At 36.4% G+C, this 17,492-nt stretch overlaps 1 protein-coding gene across 1 annotated transcript; it reads right to left on the bottom strand.

The window, feature by feature from the left end:
- Positions 1 to 8,872: 8,872 nt before the first annotated feature.
- LOC141845540 (trans-resveratrol di-O-methyltransferase-like) lies at positions 8,873 to 10,238 on the bottom strand. The gene is made up of 2 exons (XM_074733599.1): positions 9,435 to 10,238; positions 8,873 to 9,352 (listed from the first exon to the last, which is right to left on the bottom strand). Exons 1-2 carry the CDS (start codon positions 10,236 to 10,238, stop codon positions 9,035 to 9,037), a joined length of 1,122 nt encoding a protein of 373 aa, XP_074589700.1. The 3' UTR covers positions 8,873 to 9,034.
- Between the last annotated feature and the right edge of the window lie 7,254 nt (positions 10,239 to 17,492).

Below are 17,492 nucleotides of genomic sequence, written 5' to 3'. Positions count from 1 at the left end.
AGCCTCCCACGTCAGAGCCTCCCACGTCAAAGTCTCAAGCAGATTGAGGTTTAGCCGTGCGAAAACGGCACCAGGGCCTTGCTTGCCGTCGACGCCAGCCAGCCGGCTCCAAGCCAACCTAGCCGGCATCAGTAGGGCACGGTGCTGGTCGTGGACAGCGCCTGTGCACTGCTAATTTTGCATCTTCGACCAAGAACAAAGACGGACCGAACGGAAAAATCGCGGCACAACGTCACGCGTGACTGTAAGCCACATTTGTGAAGCACTGTTCTTGCGCATCACCGACAAAAACAGAGATCGGAGAACAGAAAAAATCACGGGCAGTGCATGTGCACTGCCGCTTGGGACGTCAACCAGAACAGAACAAGTAAAATTCTTACAGCGCTCTGATACCAATGTAAACATGTACCTGTTGTAGCGTGAAAAATTAACTGGGATCACTTGTATCTAAGGAACAATCACGACGGACAGAAAGCTCCTCGGATTCCACTAACTAAATCCTCCGATCTAGTATTCTCTCCGGCGCAGCACCTCTTCACTTGCCGGCTTCTAGACTTAGACGCAACCACACACAGCGTAGGTTTGCTCTCCCTCTTTCACCTCTCAGGGCTTTCCTCTCCCTTTAATAGGGAGAGTCTACGTACTCCACGGAGTGCAACATGCACTCCGTGGCGAATGTGGTGGTGGTGGTGGGCAGTTACCGAAACTGTCAACAGTAACCAACTTGACCAGACCATTCTTTCCAACACACCATTATTCGGTCAATCGCAGATATCCAACAACCAAATAGCCAGGTTGTGCTTTCCAACATGGTCGTGGCATGTGGGTGGCGACCTTGATTTTTAGGGTTATTTTTTCTCTTTGCATTGATAGGATTTTAAGACTTCTCTTCATTTGGCGGACAACTTCTCTTAGATTGACAATTTTTGATGTCTTCTCTAAAATTTCGCTATGAAAATGAGCCTCTAGAATAATTGATATTTTGTCCAACGTAAGTCAGATAAGAGCACATCATATCCAATGGATGATCATCATGATTGTGGTCGTAATAGATAGGTTTTCAATTGAGGAAGTCCAGCATCGTGATCATATCATTTAGGATGTGATAATTGAGAATTTAAACCAGCAAGTCATAAAATTAATCCAGCATTTGGGTGAATAGGATTTTAAAATCATGAGTTCTCTAATATTGATTCCGAGTCCACTTTCAAAAACTCATATCACAATCGTGTTAAATTCGGAGAATGTCATTGTCGAGAGGAACGATATGGAGACCTTGGTTTTGGGGTTGATCTATTCGAGTTTTCTAATACGTTACAAGTAGAGGGATTCATTGATTGGATTAACGAAATGAAGAGAATTTATTAGGGAATTGATTGTGAATTTATAAAATTCATGGACTAATTTGAAAATTGCCAATTAAAAACATAACATGACCTCCCCTCCGTGCACGTTGTCTTTTTTCTATGTTTTATTTATTTACATTTCTTGGGAAAAGCCAGAAGTACTTTTTTTATGGAATTGTTTTCTGTTGACTTTTTATTAGAAGAGCATCCAACCTCTTTTAAACGATACAACTGACTATTAACGTTCTTATTATTATTTTATTTTCCACATAAATCGGATAAGTTGTAGTAGCTATGACTGAACTATTATATAGTTATAGTAGCTATAGTTCTGTAACTATTGTATAGTTGTAGCAGCTACGAAATCATAACTATTAAATATAAATTTTTAAAGATTAAAATTAAATTGTTTAGAGTCTCTAAAAGACTTTAAATGATATTTTTTAAGTCTAAAATCACTACAAAAAAATTAATTCTGCAACGAATTCTGTAAAAGAATTCGTTGCAAAAATTTTTGCAACAAATCTAAATTCGTTGCGAATAACTCGTCGCAAATATTAGCAATGAAAATTTATCTTTCGTTGCAAATTAGCAACGACTTTAGCGACGAATAGTAGGTTCGTTGCAAATTTGCAACGAATCCGTTCGTTGCTAATTTGCAACGAATCCGTTCGTTGCTAATTTGCAACGAATAGAAGTTCGTTGCCAATTTGCAATGAACCTATTCGTTGCAAATTTGCAACGAATCAGTTCGTTGCAAATTTGCAATGAATCAGTTCGTTGCAAATTTGCAACGATTTTAGCGACGACTAGGATTTTTCGTTGCAGAATTTTGATATACTGATTACGATAGAATTGCGACGAATACATTTTCGTCGTAAAATTCATTGCCAATTTGCAATGAAAATGGTTTTCGTTGCAAAATTTAATTTTTTTCTACAGCCTCTATTCATTTCTTCATTATTTCATAGATACATACAAATATCGATCCGAATGGATTGATTCACAAAATACATTTTACCTGTCACATACAAATATCAACATACATCAATAACATCAACATACATCAATAACAAATATCCATATACCAATAACATTCATTTTTACATCAATCCATACATCACGTCAATCTAAAACATAATATCAAACCATAACATCGATATATACAATCCATATCATCCTAGCATCAAAATGATGCACAATCCGTACAACATATCCATACAAAGTATCCATACAAAGTGTCTACAAACTAATCGATCAAATCCATACAAAATACCAATATAACAAAGTCTGAATATGAAGAAAAGATATAATCAAATCATCGTAGTCGGTGCTCTCCGGAGACTCTACTGCCTTCTCCGTCACTATCTTTTCTTCTCCTGCAAAAAAAATATGATAAAAAGAAAGTATCATGCTTAAAATGAAAACTTAAATCTATAAATTAAACTTAAATCTATAAAGATTTACCTTTTGATCTGAAATATTTTTAGAAAACCTATTAAAAGAAAATAAACAGTATTACTACAAATATATGAATTATTAACTTGCAACTCTAATAAAATGCTAAATAAATAATAATAATAATTATAAAAATTTCATACACAAAAAACTCATGAGAAACCACCAACATCGTCATCGTCGTGGTCGTCGTTCAGATAAATTCTTGTTATACATCCAACTTCGTGTTTTCTCTATTTTTCCTGAACTTGCAAATAATTCCAACATATTAAAATATATATAATTCAGGGATTTAAGGGTTTAAGATTCTTAACCACTTTAAGGATTTTAGAGGTTTTGGTTTAATTATATTTTTAGGGGTTTAGAGTTTATGGTTTAAAGTCTAGGGTTTAGTGGTTTAATTTAGAGTTTAAGGTTTAGGATTTAGAATTTAGGGTTTATGTTTTTATTTTAGGGTTATAGGGATTGAGGGTTTACATGTCCTATGAGAAGAAAATATACATGCACAGCAGACAGTGATAAAGTCATTATCAGCAAATTGTGCTCCTAGCACGACAACTATAATATTTAATCAAATCAACGTATAGTCCATCATTAATTGCTTATACTTCCAATAAAATAAAATTTCTCACAACAGATACAAGAAGACAACGTAGACCAAAACAATATTTTTATTAATAAAATTTGATAGCTACAGGTTAAGTATTCATTTGCCATATAGACTAATTCTACATGATGAGGATATGCTTAGTAGGATTAATATAAATGGTCCACAGCTCATTATAGTGCAATAAACAGGCATTAAAAACCAAAACAATACGGCATTATTTCATTCATGCATAGGTGAACAATCATAATTGATATGTTTAATGTGTGAGGGCAATTTAACAGAACAGATTCTTGTAACTCACTTTCTACCAAATCATACCTCAATATTTGACTTTTAGCGAATTATCCTCAATAGTCTTCTTCCCGTTTAACAAACATTTACTCATTAATTGACTATTAGCGAATTAATAGGCTGAATGCAGTAACAACAGAAACAAGATAAACTGTTTCAGAAGCAACCAACAACATCTCCACAATCCAACAGTGAAGGCCAGTCAATTAAGCCACTGCTTTCTTGTAAATGTCACAACAATAATACCCATTATTGAAAGAAAAAACTGCAAGCTAGACTTGGTAAGCAATTAGTCGAGTCATATTTAATAATTTGAACCCTGAAGTTATTCTTGCATAGAACATTAGAAAACAAGTTAGAACCATTCAGAAGATCAAATTTAGCAATGCAATTCACTTAAGTATCTGAAATGTAAAATTAAACTTAATAAGTGAGCTGTTATAGAGAGATCATGCTGGCCTTGGCAATGTCTGTTAAACTAATATCACAAGCAACACAGCAATCAACAGGCACAAGAGAACTGAGGATAATTCGCTAAAAGCAACACAGCAGTGGCCAGCTAGCGCCGGCCAGCGCTGCCCAACGGCGGCCAGCAGCCGCCAGCAGCGGCCAGCGCTGCCCAGCGGCGGCGAGCAGCCGCCAGCATTGGCCAGCGGCGGCCAGCGGCGGCCAGTGCTGGCCAGCAACGGTCAGCGCTACCCAGCGGCGGCCAACAGCGGCCAGCGCTGCCCAGCGGCGGCCATCGCCGGCCAGCAGCTTCCAACGGTGCGGCGGCGGCGAGAAACGAGCAAAAAAGTAAAAAATGAACGAAAACCTTACCAACGAAGATATCAACGACGAGATCCGGCCGATGGATTCGTGAAAAAGGCGACGGCGGCGAAAAACCAGTGAGGGAGAGCGAGATCGAGAAGAAGGGGAGGTGGCGGCGAAAAACAGTGAGGGAGAGCGAGATCGAGAAGAAGGGGAGGCGGTGGCGTGTTGGGAAAGAAGAGAAGAAAAAGCCATTTCAGATCTAGGTTAAAGTAAATAATTTCACGACGAATCTGATTCGTTGCAAAATTCGTTGCAAATTCTGCAACGAACCCAATATTCGTTGCAAAATTTCCAACAAATATTTAAATTCGTTGCCAATTCTGCAACGGATTTTTTTTTCGTTGCAGAATTTGCAACGAATAAGTAAATTCGTTGCAAAATCTGCAACGAAAAAAAATTCGTTGCAAAATTAGCTAAAATAAATTGAACAGGGCACTACGCAAGAACCCCTACGCAATCCATCGAACCCCACACCGAACAAAATTTGCAACGAATTTTAGGTTCGTTGTAGATTTTGCAACGAATTTACTTATTCGTTGTAAATTTTGCAACGAACTCTATATTCGTCGCAGATTTAGCAACGCAACTAGAGTTCGTCGCCAAAATTCTATATATCTCACGTTTCGGCATAGATTTAGCAACGAATAAATTTTTCGTTGCCTATTTGCGATGAATATCATATTCGTTGCAAATTTGTGATGAAATTTGCAATGAATATTTTATTTGCAATGAAATTTGCGACAAAAATTTATTATTGCTGAATTTGCAACAAATCTATTTTCGTCGCATATTTCGTTGCAAATTTGCAACGAATTTTTTTTTTGTTGCTGAATCTGTTGCAAATTTGCAACGAATATGTTTCGTCACAAATATTCGTCGCTAATATGCTATTATTTTGTAGTGAATGACAGTTATGAGTTCCACTCAATAATTAGTTATAGATCTCTCAATGATCTTTAATTTGATATATTGTATGTCCCGTACGTAGTTTAATCTTAGTCAAAAATTATGACTTTTCAAAATTTAGGATTTAACATTTATGCAATTACGATTTCGTAGCTGCTACAATTGAGCTGTCATGTAGTTGTATCAATTACGATTTTGTAACTACTACACAGTTGTAGCAGCTATGAAACCATAGCTGCTACACAATTACTAAACTTTAAACTTTGAGAGGTTATAACTTTTGATTCCGATTGAACTACATTACACATAATATATCAAGCCGAATCTCATTTAGAAATATATAACTTATTATTAAGTGGAACCCATAATGACCGGTCAATTTTAAGCTAAAAAAATTATTTAAATCCTTTTCAAAAGCTCCAAATAATTTTAGTTTTATTTTTTTTTATATTTTAACAATTATGATTTCATAGCTACTACAACTATGTAACATTTACAGTTTCATATTTACTATAATGCATCCGATTTAGATAGGATAATAATAATAATACTAGATGGATAGAAGGATAAATGTACAAGGGTGTGAGGCATCCTTTTGATAAAAAAAAAATCAACATCTTAGAGCACATTCTCAACGATTCAGTTTTAACTCTTGCCCATGTTTCTTTATCTTCGCTTCCCAAATGGAGTTGTCCTACCATGGTTCGTTATTATTGCTGCCTCTTGGCGTCACGGTTGCCAAGTCTCGATCTCTTTTTCGATCTTTTCTTTCTCGATCTCTCCCTCGGCTAGCTATGGTTCTCTCGATTGTAACCAGTAAAGTGATCCTTGTTGCCAAGTGACTTTCTCCTCCTCTCCTCTCCTCCAAGGGTGTCGACGAGGATTTGGAGATGGTTATCAACCTGTACAACCCCTAGGAGTGATTGGGTGTTGGTTTGGTTTGATTAGAGGTACTTTTGATAAATTTTAATTTTCTTTTCATTGAGACATACGTTTAGGGCCATTTATTTAATTAATCATTTCTAATTTGCCCCTTCACTTTAAACAACATTTATTGTAACCTATTTAACGATCCTCTTTAGGTCCCTTAATTGGATCTTGGTTATAGATAGATGGAAGTTTGCGTAGAAAAGGTCCTAATTGGTAACAACTCATGCATGAGATTGAGTTATGATTATGCTATGGAAGCATTGATTGGTAAAATGTCAAATTGGAGTTCATCAATTGAGGTGAGATTTTTTTGCATTATAGAGTTTCGACTTCATCCTTTAAAAGTTGCGTGATTACTTGTAGTTTAGAACTTCGGCTCCGCTCTCTAAACATTGTGTGATTACTTGCAACTTACGCTTTGTTTGGATGAGGTAAGAGAAGGTTCATTAATGGAAGGAGAAGGGAAGAAGGAAGGAAAAGGGAGGAGAAGTAAAATAGTTATATTCTGGAAGGTTCATTAATGTAACATGTGTTACCTTGTTTGGGAGAAAAGGAAGGGAAATGAAGATTAAATATATAAAGTTACAAAAAAAACTCTCGCTTTTTTAAAAAGACAATTAAGTATGTAAAGGGAAATTAGGAAATTATAAAATTCTATTAATATTACATATAAAATTTGGGATATAAAATGTCTTAAAATAGACAACGCATGCTCTTTAGATAAGTCCCTGCCATTGGAGGAGGAGAAGAAGAAGAAGATTAGAGTTATCTATCTCTGTTCTCTTGAGTCTTGTCTTCGAAAAGATTTGCAATGAGAGCCAACACCGACGTCATGGAGTGCGAGCGATTAGACACTGGGTGGTAATAGCGCGCATTGTGTGAGAAGCGATAGCGCAAATTAAAATGAGATATCTAAATAGATGAATTAATTTAAGAATTAATATTTTAAAATAGGAATAAATTTTGAATAAAATATGTTTGAGTTCTCCTTCCCCTTTCTTACACTCCAAATCGGAGTATAAAAAATTCTAACGATTCATGAGTATGGAAAGGTAAAGTCTCTCCCCTTTCCCTCAACTTATCCATCCCAAACAAGGGTTAAAATTCTCCTTCCCCTTATTTACCCTTCCCTCCCCATCCCTCCTCACCTCCTTCCAAACAAAGCATTAGAGTTTCGGCTCCATCCTTTAAAAGAGTTGCATAACTACATGTAGTTTAGAATTTTGACTGTCTTCTAAGACTTGTGTGATTACTTATAGTTTAGAGCTTTAGCTCCACCTTCTAGAAGAGTTGCATATATATAATGCATTTTCAAGAGTGGATTGCGGATCATTCACTCTTAATACAATACATTCTCACTTGATGAATTGTGGTTTGTTCACCCTATGTATATACGATACATCTTTATCACCGTGTAGATTGTGGATCCTTCAACTTATTTTATGTGAGATGTTTTCTGATGGATTGTGAGCCGTTCACTCTATATATGTATGTATATGTATATAGACATGATATATTTCGTATTGGATGAATTGTAGATTGTTTACTCTATGTATATATAATATATCTTTACTAGTAGATTGCAAATCATTCACCTTTTATACATATTTATGATGTACTTTATATTGAGTGGATTGTAGATCATTCAATCTACATATATACGATACAACTTTATCGAGTGGATTGTTCACCTTGTATATTTATATATGATTAGGATGCACTTTATTTTGGATTGAAGGTAGGTTATATATATATAGAGAGAGAGAGAGAGAGAGTTTTTGGCTTTCAAATTAATTACTAGATATGTATATAACACTAATGGATGTATGCATGTAGTCATTTGGTGAGTCTTTTGTATATATTTTACTATGATATTATTATAGTTCATGTATAACGAGTAAAGCTAGCATTGTGATAAGCCTAGCTCATGTGGGTGCCATGATAAAAAATGGTTTTATACATGGTATTTTTTGTAATTAACACTTAATTTGCTGAATTCCCATAGTCAATTAATTGTTAATCAAGAAATTTATTGAAGAAGATTTTTGTTATTATTTATAAATAATCCAAACTATATATATATCTAATGATAGTCGAATGGAAGTATTATATGACAATGTAAGCGAGGGATTAGGAAAAGAGCTCAAACGCGCGCTAAGTATGCAGAGCTACTAGAAAAATTAATTTAAGTTTCAATTAGGCAAATCTCACACTTTTCATGATTGGATAAATCCAACGAATATGTTAAATTGTTCTACGATGTGAGACGACCTTATCCTTGGTAACCATAGGAGAAGATGTTAATTTATCGAGAGGAATGAGAGCATGAGTATGCTTTTGACAAACAAGCATACTCAATCTTGTGGGTTTTTTTGTAGTGAAGGACTACTTATAGTCAAGCATATTTCAAAAGATATATAATTAGCTAGATGAAGAGTAATCAACCTTGCAAGTCCTCCTCCTCTCTAATTGATATTATTTGACTAAGCAAGATTTTACTAATTTCTTTATGTCTCTTATTTTACCCTCCAATCACTTTTACAGAGACGAGATAGTACTTCTACATTTGATTTATTAATGTGTGGTGAATAAAGGAAGGCACACATGAAGTAGCTAGCTATAGCTTCTTCAGCTACTACTGCAATCTCATCACTACACTTATTGTAATCTTAATTAACAGTCAATAGAAGAGCTGGATGAGAGAACGCAAGCTCGAGATTGGTGTGATGCTGTAGCCTGAGAAACCAGCAGCTAAAAATATACTCTTCCATTCTGCTTCGCTCCTCTGCTTCCCTGGCACAGGCGCCATTATGTACACATCCCACAGAAGCTGCGTCTCTTTCGTTTCATCATGAATACTTCCATCCGCCTCATTCTCCAATTTCATCACCATTTCAATAATTATCACCTTCCCTCCTTCCTCCTTTGGAGGAATCGCCTTCTTGCAATTTCGCAGTATCCTCACGCAGTCTTCGTCGTTCCAGTCATGCAATACCCACTGCATGCATTTGCAGATGATGATTGATTATTATAAGAAGCAAATTAAATGGAAGAAGGAGAAGATTAATGATATTGCATGCCTTGAGAATCACTGCGTCTGCAGGGGGGACGAACTCAAACATGTCGCCGGCGATGGCGGCCACCATTGGGTTTCCCTGCAGCGAACTCACCACGTGCGGGAGATCGAACACGGCGCACTTGGTCTGCGGGAACGCGCCGGCGATGGCGGTGGCCAGCTCGCCGCTCCCTCCTCCGACGTCCACCAGAGAGCGCAGCCCCCCGAAGACATCGTTGCCGCACTGTTCGAGGATCAATTTCGCCACGAAGCTGGCATCGGCGGCCATGCCCCGGTTGAAATTAAGGTTGAACTTGGGGTTGTTTCCGGTCAACTCGAACAATGACTTCCCGTGGAAGACGTCGAAGGCGGCGGGGGGTTCGTCAGCGGCGGTGAACCACTCGCTCAAGCAGTGATAGGGGTCGACAATGATCGGGTCGAGCACAGTGAGCACGAGCGGGGACATGTTCTCTGCTTTGCTGGTCACGAGAAAGGAGGCGGAGATGGGTGTGAGGGCGTAGGCCTCTTCTTCCTCGTCGCCAGCAGTTGAGCTCGCGAAGAGTCCGGAGTGGACGAGCAGGCGCATGAGGCGGCGGAATGAGTCGGTTCTTGAGGGGAGAATAGAGAGTTCGGTGAGAATAACGGAGAGAGGAAGAGGTTGGCCATGGCGGTAGATTACGTCGGCGATGCCGAGCTCGGCGGCACACTTGAGGGCCATGGAGTTGACGTAGCTGAAGATGATGTTCCAGAGATGGCCGTGGCCTCGCAGTAGCTCAGCCTTGGCCACTTCATGATCACCTCGAATGCCATTCTCCTTCATGGATTCCATTTCTCAACTATGGATCTGAAAATTAATGGATTGTTGCAAACATTCTTCGTCATGTATAAATAATAATACTCAAACGCCCATCGCTGGACTCTGGAAAACGATGATATTGCAATTTAAATTAACAAGCAATTAAGTGTTTATATAAACATAAACGATTTGCACGCAGGAATTTTAGTAAGCATCAACCGAAAACGACTTGCATATATGTGGACTGAAAGAATCAGAAAACTAAAAACACCTTTAAACTACATCCATTCCTCATCCAGATGCACATGTTCAAGGTGCTGAAACGAGGAGCTGAACAGAATCCAAGCTTTTTCATCTTTCTTTTCGTTTTTTGGTCGTAGGATTGGGCCGGGGTATAATCTCGACCGGTGGTGGTGACTGGTGAAGAAACAAAAGGCTGCTGACAAGTTACATCACATTTTCCCTGGATATAAAATTATATTTGTCGGCAAAAATTAAAAACGATTTTTAAAAAGCGTTATTTTTTTAAAAAAATATTAAAATAATATCATATTATATATTATTTTTAAAAATATATATATATTTTAAAAGTCACAGTGCGTTTTCTTTACTGTCACTTACCATCGATTTGTATCAACTTCCAATACACATCCAAAGGTGGATGCTCTACAAAAGAATGGAGCATGATGAGTTGTGAATGATGTGCAAGAGTGTGATCGACAAATAATGGCAGAGTCAGAATTATCAATCTGCCCGGGTTAAAAAATTTTAACAGAAAAAACACCCGGACTATAACAAAATTTACTATCTTTTTTTTTTATTTTTTCACCTTCCTTCGTCTCTCACCCCTAGGCACCTCTGGATGGACCCCGAGCTAAAGCCCAGGTAGACATCTATGTAGTTCTGCCCTTGTCGACAAACCAAGAGTATGATAGACATACGTAGGAGATGTTGCAGTAAATTTGTTCATACATGTAACACTAATACAGCCACGATAATGAAGATGGTGTTGGGGATAGTGCCCTCAAAGCATTGTAATTAGATTATATATTTTTTTAAATAAAAGCGGCATTTATCATTGAATATATTTTGTTTTGAATATCATAGTAAAATCCTTAGTTTATTGGATGTAGCCATAATTTAGTATATATATATATATAAAATGATAATCTCAGTTAGTCACATTGACTTAATCCCTAGGGGTGACCGACCCGGTCCCACGGAAATTTCCCACCGACCACTAGGGTAAATCAGGAAGCGCACGCAGCGGTCAATCCAGATGCCCAGCATCCTTTGATTGCGATCCTCATTTGTATATATATAAGAGTTATATATACAAGAGGATTAAAATATGGATAATAAACTTAAATTAAGTCTGTGATGAAATTAATTAAAGTATAAGATCTTTAATTAAAACATCACTAATGCGGCCCATGAACATTTTGAATGTGACTGTCTTATCTGGACCGTCGATATGGAGACATTTAGATGGGGGCATTTATATATAATGAGATTATGTAGGACTTGGACCGATTTAATTAGAAATTTCATAATAAATTCTGTTATACTATGAAATTCAAATTAAATCATAAAGATGATCATATATGGATAGATCTTAATCCTTAAGTAATTATAGACTCGTATTTATTTCTATGTGATTCTTAATTTGTTTGTTTAAAGTTTGTAATTACGCATTCTCAACACTTGCATTTTAGATTTACATTTGAAATGAATGGCTGGGAATATAAATTTACAGAAATGGAATCCATTCCTTCTTGCGGGAAGCAGAAAGACAATTCCCTCATTTGTTAATTCTGGAATTGAGTGTTGGGCCCAATCGATTTATAACGGAATTATAAATTGAACAACTCACTAGTGGATTAATGGTAAATGAGGTTTAAAAATAATTGGAGAGGTAAACGAAAAATTTTCTAGCTCCAATTATGAATTGTCTATGGAGGATTAATCCGTATGTAATGATTATATCAATGGACGACTCTTTTCATAGAGTAAGATATTCTATAATAAAGAAGAGTGCAATTCCATATTTTTAGTGGAGTAATAATGGAATTAATAAACTGAATAAATTAATTAAAGAGTTTAATTATTTATCCAATGTTGTCATAACCTATCATAAGTAAATAAATTATTCAGATATTCAATGTATATTTTTATGCATGTAATCTCTAAATTGACTCAATGTAAATTTGATTATGATTTACAAAATCAAGTGAGAATTACATTCTCAAACATCATTTGTATGTTCCAATCTAACTTACATTGATCTATTTTATTACATACATTCCATCTTAATGAACTTAATCATTAATTAATCATGATATTTATCATTAAATAAAGTTATCATTTAAAATTAATTATACTCATAATGAACCAATCAAAGAGTATATATTAATAAATAAATATCATGCATCATGTAGAGCAAACAGCATAAAATGAACATATCATTAAAGTAAACATGTTGTACATTGTTAACAAATAACAAGAACTCTACTTTAAATGTTACCTATAACATTTCTACTCATAACTAACTAGAAAACAACTCTAATAAACTAGATAAGACAACTATCACTCCCACTAGGACAAACACTAGCGCAGTAATAATCCAAACATAGCTTATCTTTTTAGGCTGAACTGAAACATCTTCAGCTGGGATGCTATCTAGATGATGCCAGGACACAGAATCCTGTATCGAACCCAAACATCCCACAGAAGTGTCCTCTTCAGAGTCTTCTTGTGGATCTTCTTCTGGATCCTCTTCACAATCTACATAGTGAAGCAACTCTGTGCACAACTGGGTATATGAAATGCACCTCTCATAGCGCCCCCATATCTGAAGTGCTACATCACGTAGGTTTTCAGGCAATGAACGAATCAAAGCTCAAATCTTGTAGTTGTCCAGAATCAGAAAATTCTGCATCTCTAGACGCCAAAACAGTCTGTCCAATCTCCCCATGTGTCCACTAACTCCATAAGCTGGGTCATATTCTATCCACTAGATAGCTTCCCTCAGCTTATTACGCATCACATCGTGATGAGTCATAGTAGTAATCGTCCGTGCCATCTGAAAAAATTGAAATTAATGAAGTCAGTACAAAACTGACAAACCAGCACATATACCAGCTTAATTCAATTTATACAGGCATAGAACTAACACAATAAATCAAGAAAAATAAATCTTCTTGATTCACAGGGGCTTTTGTCAACTGATCCTTTTGACCAGTCAATTGGCACCTTGAAAACTCATCATGGCAGTGTTCCATGAGAACTAAAACACTACATCATTAGCTCCAAGCACCCCAGGCACCTGAGCACCATGCATGATATTTAGTTTTCTCATCTGTTGGGATGTATACAAGAATCCTAGCTATCTATGTAAATAAACATTCTGAAATGAGAATTATTTTTGGTCAATGTTTGCATTTAGTTTTTATGCAAGTGTCCACTTAATCTATATTGTAGATAAACATGGTGTGCGGAGTCACACACAGAAGACCATGTTATCAGTTCCTTATAGATTATAAACAGTGTTCACAACCAAGATGGATTGGACAAACCATTGGACTGGTTGTAGTGTAATTTGGTCTTAGTCTGTCTTGACTATAGAATTACACTAGTACACTTAGTGTGTATTGAGCAGGACCACCTGAGGATTGTTCGATTTATACTGACTATATAATCGAACTAAACCTCTGTTACTATCGATGTACATGCTCTTAATCCCAATATAATAACAAACACATGTACTTAGTATATACTTCTTTGATTCATCAACGGGTGAGATTTAGAGCGATAGATCAAAAGGCCCGATGAGTTGGGAAGTAGTATTATGTACATGGTGTGTTGTTGATTATAGAAGGAAACTGTGTCCTATAATCTAGGCTGATGATGTCCCCTTGAGGAGCTCATAAAGGATTATCATGTAAGCCCTGCAGGCGGACTTAGTTCCACATGATAACAAAGGTTGAGTGGTACTACTCTTGGATTAGAAGTTAATTAAATTCGAGTTGTCAGTAACTCATTTAATTAACGGACATACGATATCTTAAACACAGGGAGATTAATGTACTTATAGTAAGAAGGAGCCCATATTATAATATGGGATTGGTGCGGTAGTGCAATAATAACTCTCTAGTGGAATGAGTTATTATTGATGGACTTAAGCTGTGTGTTCAGGAGGAACATGGGAAGCTTAAGCCCATCGGAGGCCAAAACCAATTCCTCCTCGAGGTCCCTACTGTAGCCTCTGGAAATCCTCGAATCCACCTAAGGAAGAATTCATGGAGACCTTCGGAAGAATTCTTGAAGACCTCTCGGAGACCTTCGGAAGAATTCTTGAAGACCTCAGAAGACCTTGGAAGACCTCCGGATGAATTCTGAAAGAATTCTGAAAAGAATTCTGTGAGAAATTTCGGATAGGAAATTCTATTTATAAAAGAAAATTTCTGGAATTTTATTTAGAATTTTTCTGAGAAAAATTCGGATAAGAAAGAAATTTTTTATAAGAATTTCCGCTAAGAAATTTCGTCTCTTCTCGTACAAAATTTTATTATAAAATTTTGTGAATTAATTTTGTTAAATTAACAAAATATTAATTATGGAATCTCGCTAAATATTAGCGAGATATAATTAAAAAGATTTTGTTAAAGATAAGAACAAAATTAATAAAATGGAAATTTATTAAAAAGATAACTAATCTTATCCATTAGATTTTATTAGATTTATTTCTAATAAAATCTTATTAAAAGATTTATTTCTAAATAAATCTAGATAAGATAAGATTGTTAGAATCTTTCTAATAAAATCTTATAAGAGATTTATTTCTAAAATAAATCTAGATAAGATAAGTTTATTAGATTGTTTCTAATAAATTTTTCTTAAAGATTCTATTAGAACTTTTCTAACTGAATCTGGATAAGAAAATTTATTAGAATCTTTCTTAAATTTCCATGATGGCTTGGCTATATAAAAGGGGGTTTAGAGGAGGCTTTAGACAATCAATCTAATTCTTTCCTCTCCTTGAAGCCGGCGGCAACAAGAAGAGATCTTCCTCTTTTTTTTTCTCCCGCCGCCCACTCCTCCCCTTCTCTCTTTAGGGCCGGCGCCCTCAGGCTTCCTTCTCCTCTTCTAATTCCTTTAGGGCCGGCGCTCCTTGGTGGCTTCATCCCCTTGGGCCGGCGGCCAAGAACAAGAAGGAAGGAGAAGAAAGGAAGGAAGAAAAGAAGGCTTGGTTGCTTGATTCCTTGCCATCGGAAGAGAAGAGTTTTGGTGGAGATATCTCGAAGGATCGTTGTCCACACAACGTTCGAGAAGAGGAGAGGACATACAGCAGAAGATCAAGAGGTTATCTTCTTCCTTCTAGGCATCCCGAAGAAAAGGTATAATTTATTGTTTCCGCTTTAAATAAATTATTCCTTTTATCTTGGATCCTGTAAACCAAACACAAGAGCCCAATGATCTTAATGCGTTGATCAAACCTTGGTTTGATTAACTATGAGGGCAACTTAAATCCGTTTCCGAAAAAAATTTTTGTTCTGCAAGAATTCACCGGAACGGATTTCCTAGTGTTTCCCAACAATGGTATCAGAGCATTGGTTAAGGGCTCTGTGTGTTTGGTTTCAGTTTTACATGCACTTTTATAAAATTAGGCAAAATAATAGTAGGATGTGCAAATAGATTAACTCTTTGGTTGCAGGCATCCTAGGTTCCAACTATTATGGTCTAGAAAAATTTTATAATGTGATGTGTGTGTTTGGATCCCTCGGGTTTGTCGAGGTTGTATTTTGCTGTAAAAATTAGATTTATTTTACTGTTCGATCTAGAATTTTGTAAACTCCTTTGTGGAGTATAGGATCGAAAAGATGTAAAATTTTTCTATTACTGTTGCGACTTCTTCTTGCGTGGTGAGAACCGGATGCGCAGCGGAACAAGGAAGACGCGACTAAGTCAAAGGGAGGCTTCTTGAAGAACGGCGGATATTGAAAAGGCCATAATAGTTGGAAAAATTATTTTTCCATATTTTTATTGCTTATTCTTTATGCTGCTCTTTATTATATCCCTTGTTTTTATGTAATTGCATACTATTTCTTTTATGCATAGAATTACATAGGTAAAACCCCTAAGGATTTGTCTAGAGGGACATTATGGGTACATTATTAATAAGTTCTTAAAATTGGTTTTGTCTAAGGAAGTGGTTGATGCTCCAATAACCAAGAAGGCCATGTGCCTCGCCACGACCTGGAAACCAATTTCTTTGAACAAATTAATATGTATACATAATTAAAATACCTAAAGGGTTTTAGTGGGAAATTATGAATGCATAATTTAATGATGTCCTTAATTGGTTTTGTCTAAGGAAGTGGTTGATGCTCCAATAACCAAGAAGGCCATGTGCCTCGCCACGACCTGGAAACCAATTTTGGAATAATTAAATATGCATACATAATTAAAATTCCTCAAATCCAAATAACTAAGTGGGAGAGGGATTTTTTTTTAAAAATCCCGCGGCCTCCATTACTGGTTTGATAGTGATGCATTCAAACTTATGTGTTGGCTCTGAGTGCCTTCCTCCCCATCGGATGAGTTTGCTTGCGGATCACTGGATCAAACTTCCTTAATGGATGACTATAGGAAATTATTTAAGAGCGTGTGATCTTCTCCATCTGAAGGGACACAATCCTAAATAATTACCTTAGTGTCAAGTAATGGTGAACACTTAGAACACATATAATAGTATCCTCCCCATCGGAGTCACTGCTATTATTTTGTGTGGCCAAAGATAAACCAACTATTAATTTTACTTGTCATAAAGTTAAGTTGACAAGATAGTAAAATTAATGGGTAAAACCTCCTCTTACAAATGCTTGAATTAGTAAACGTCCACACGATCGTGGCTTACTAAATTCCCGGTGTTTGAGGTGTTGGTGAATTTAAATTATATTGTTTGAGGAATCAATATAAATTTTAAAATTCTAAAGTTTTGACCAAATCTCATTTTGTGATTCTCAGGACTTTCAGAATGGCTTTTAACCCACTAGCCGTTATACTCAAAGAAAACAAACTTACTGGTCCTAACTATATAGATTGGAAACGGAACTTGGACATTGTCCTTACTGCTGAGGAGTACAAGTTTGTACTTCACGAGGTCTGTCCTAGCGTGCCTGAAAGAAATGCTACCGAAGAGGAGATAGAGAGACATAGGAAATGGGTTAAGGCAGATGAGATGGCGCGGTGTTACATTTTGGCATCTATGTCAAATGTACTGCAACA

Source organism: Curcuma longa, chromosome 14 (genome assembly GCF_044706935.1).
Source record: "Curcuma longa cultivar G26 ecotype Majalengka, Jawa Barat chromosome 14, ITB_CL_G26_1.1, whole genome shotgun sequence".
Lineage (NCBI taxonomy): Eukaryota > Viridiplantae > Streptophyta > Magnoliopsida > Zingiberales > Zingiberaceae > Curcuma > Curcuma longa.
The sequence above is the reverse complement of the archived record's forward strand: the minus strand, read 5'-3'. Positions and strand labels throughout refer to the sequence as shown.

What these genes read in the sequence shown, in the direction of transcription:
- LOC141845540 (XM_074733599.1), bottom strand. Translation starts at nt 10,238, where the DNA reads ATGGAATCCATGAAGGAGAATGGCATTCGAGGTGATCATGAAGTGGCC. An exon ending in CAGACGCAGTGATTCTCAAG is followed by an intron (nt 9,353 to 9,434) that starts GCATGCAATATC and finishes AAATGCATGCAG; the next exon opens with TGGGTATTGCATGACTGGAA.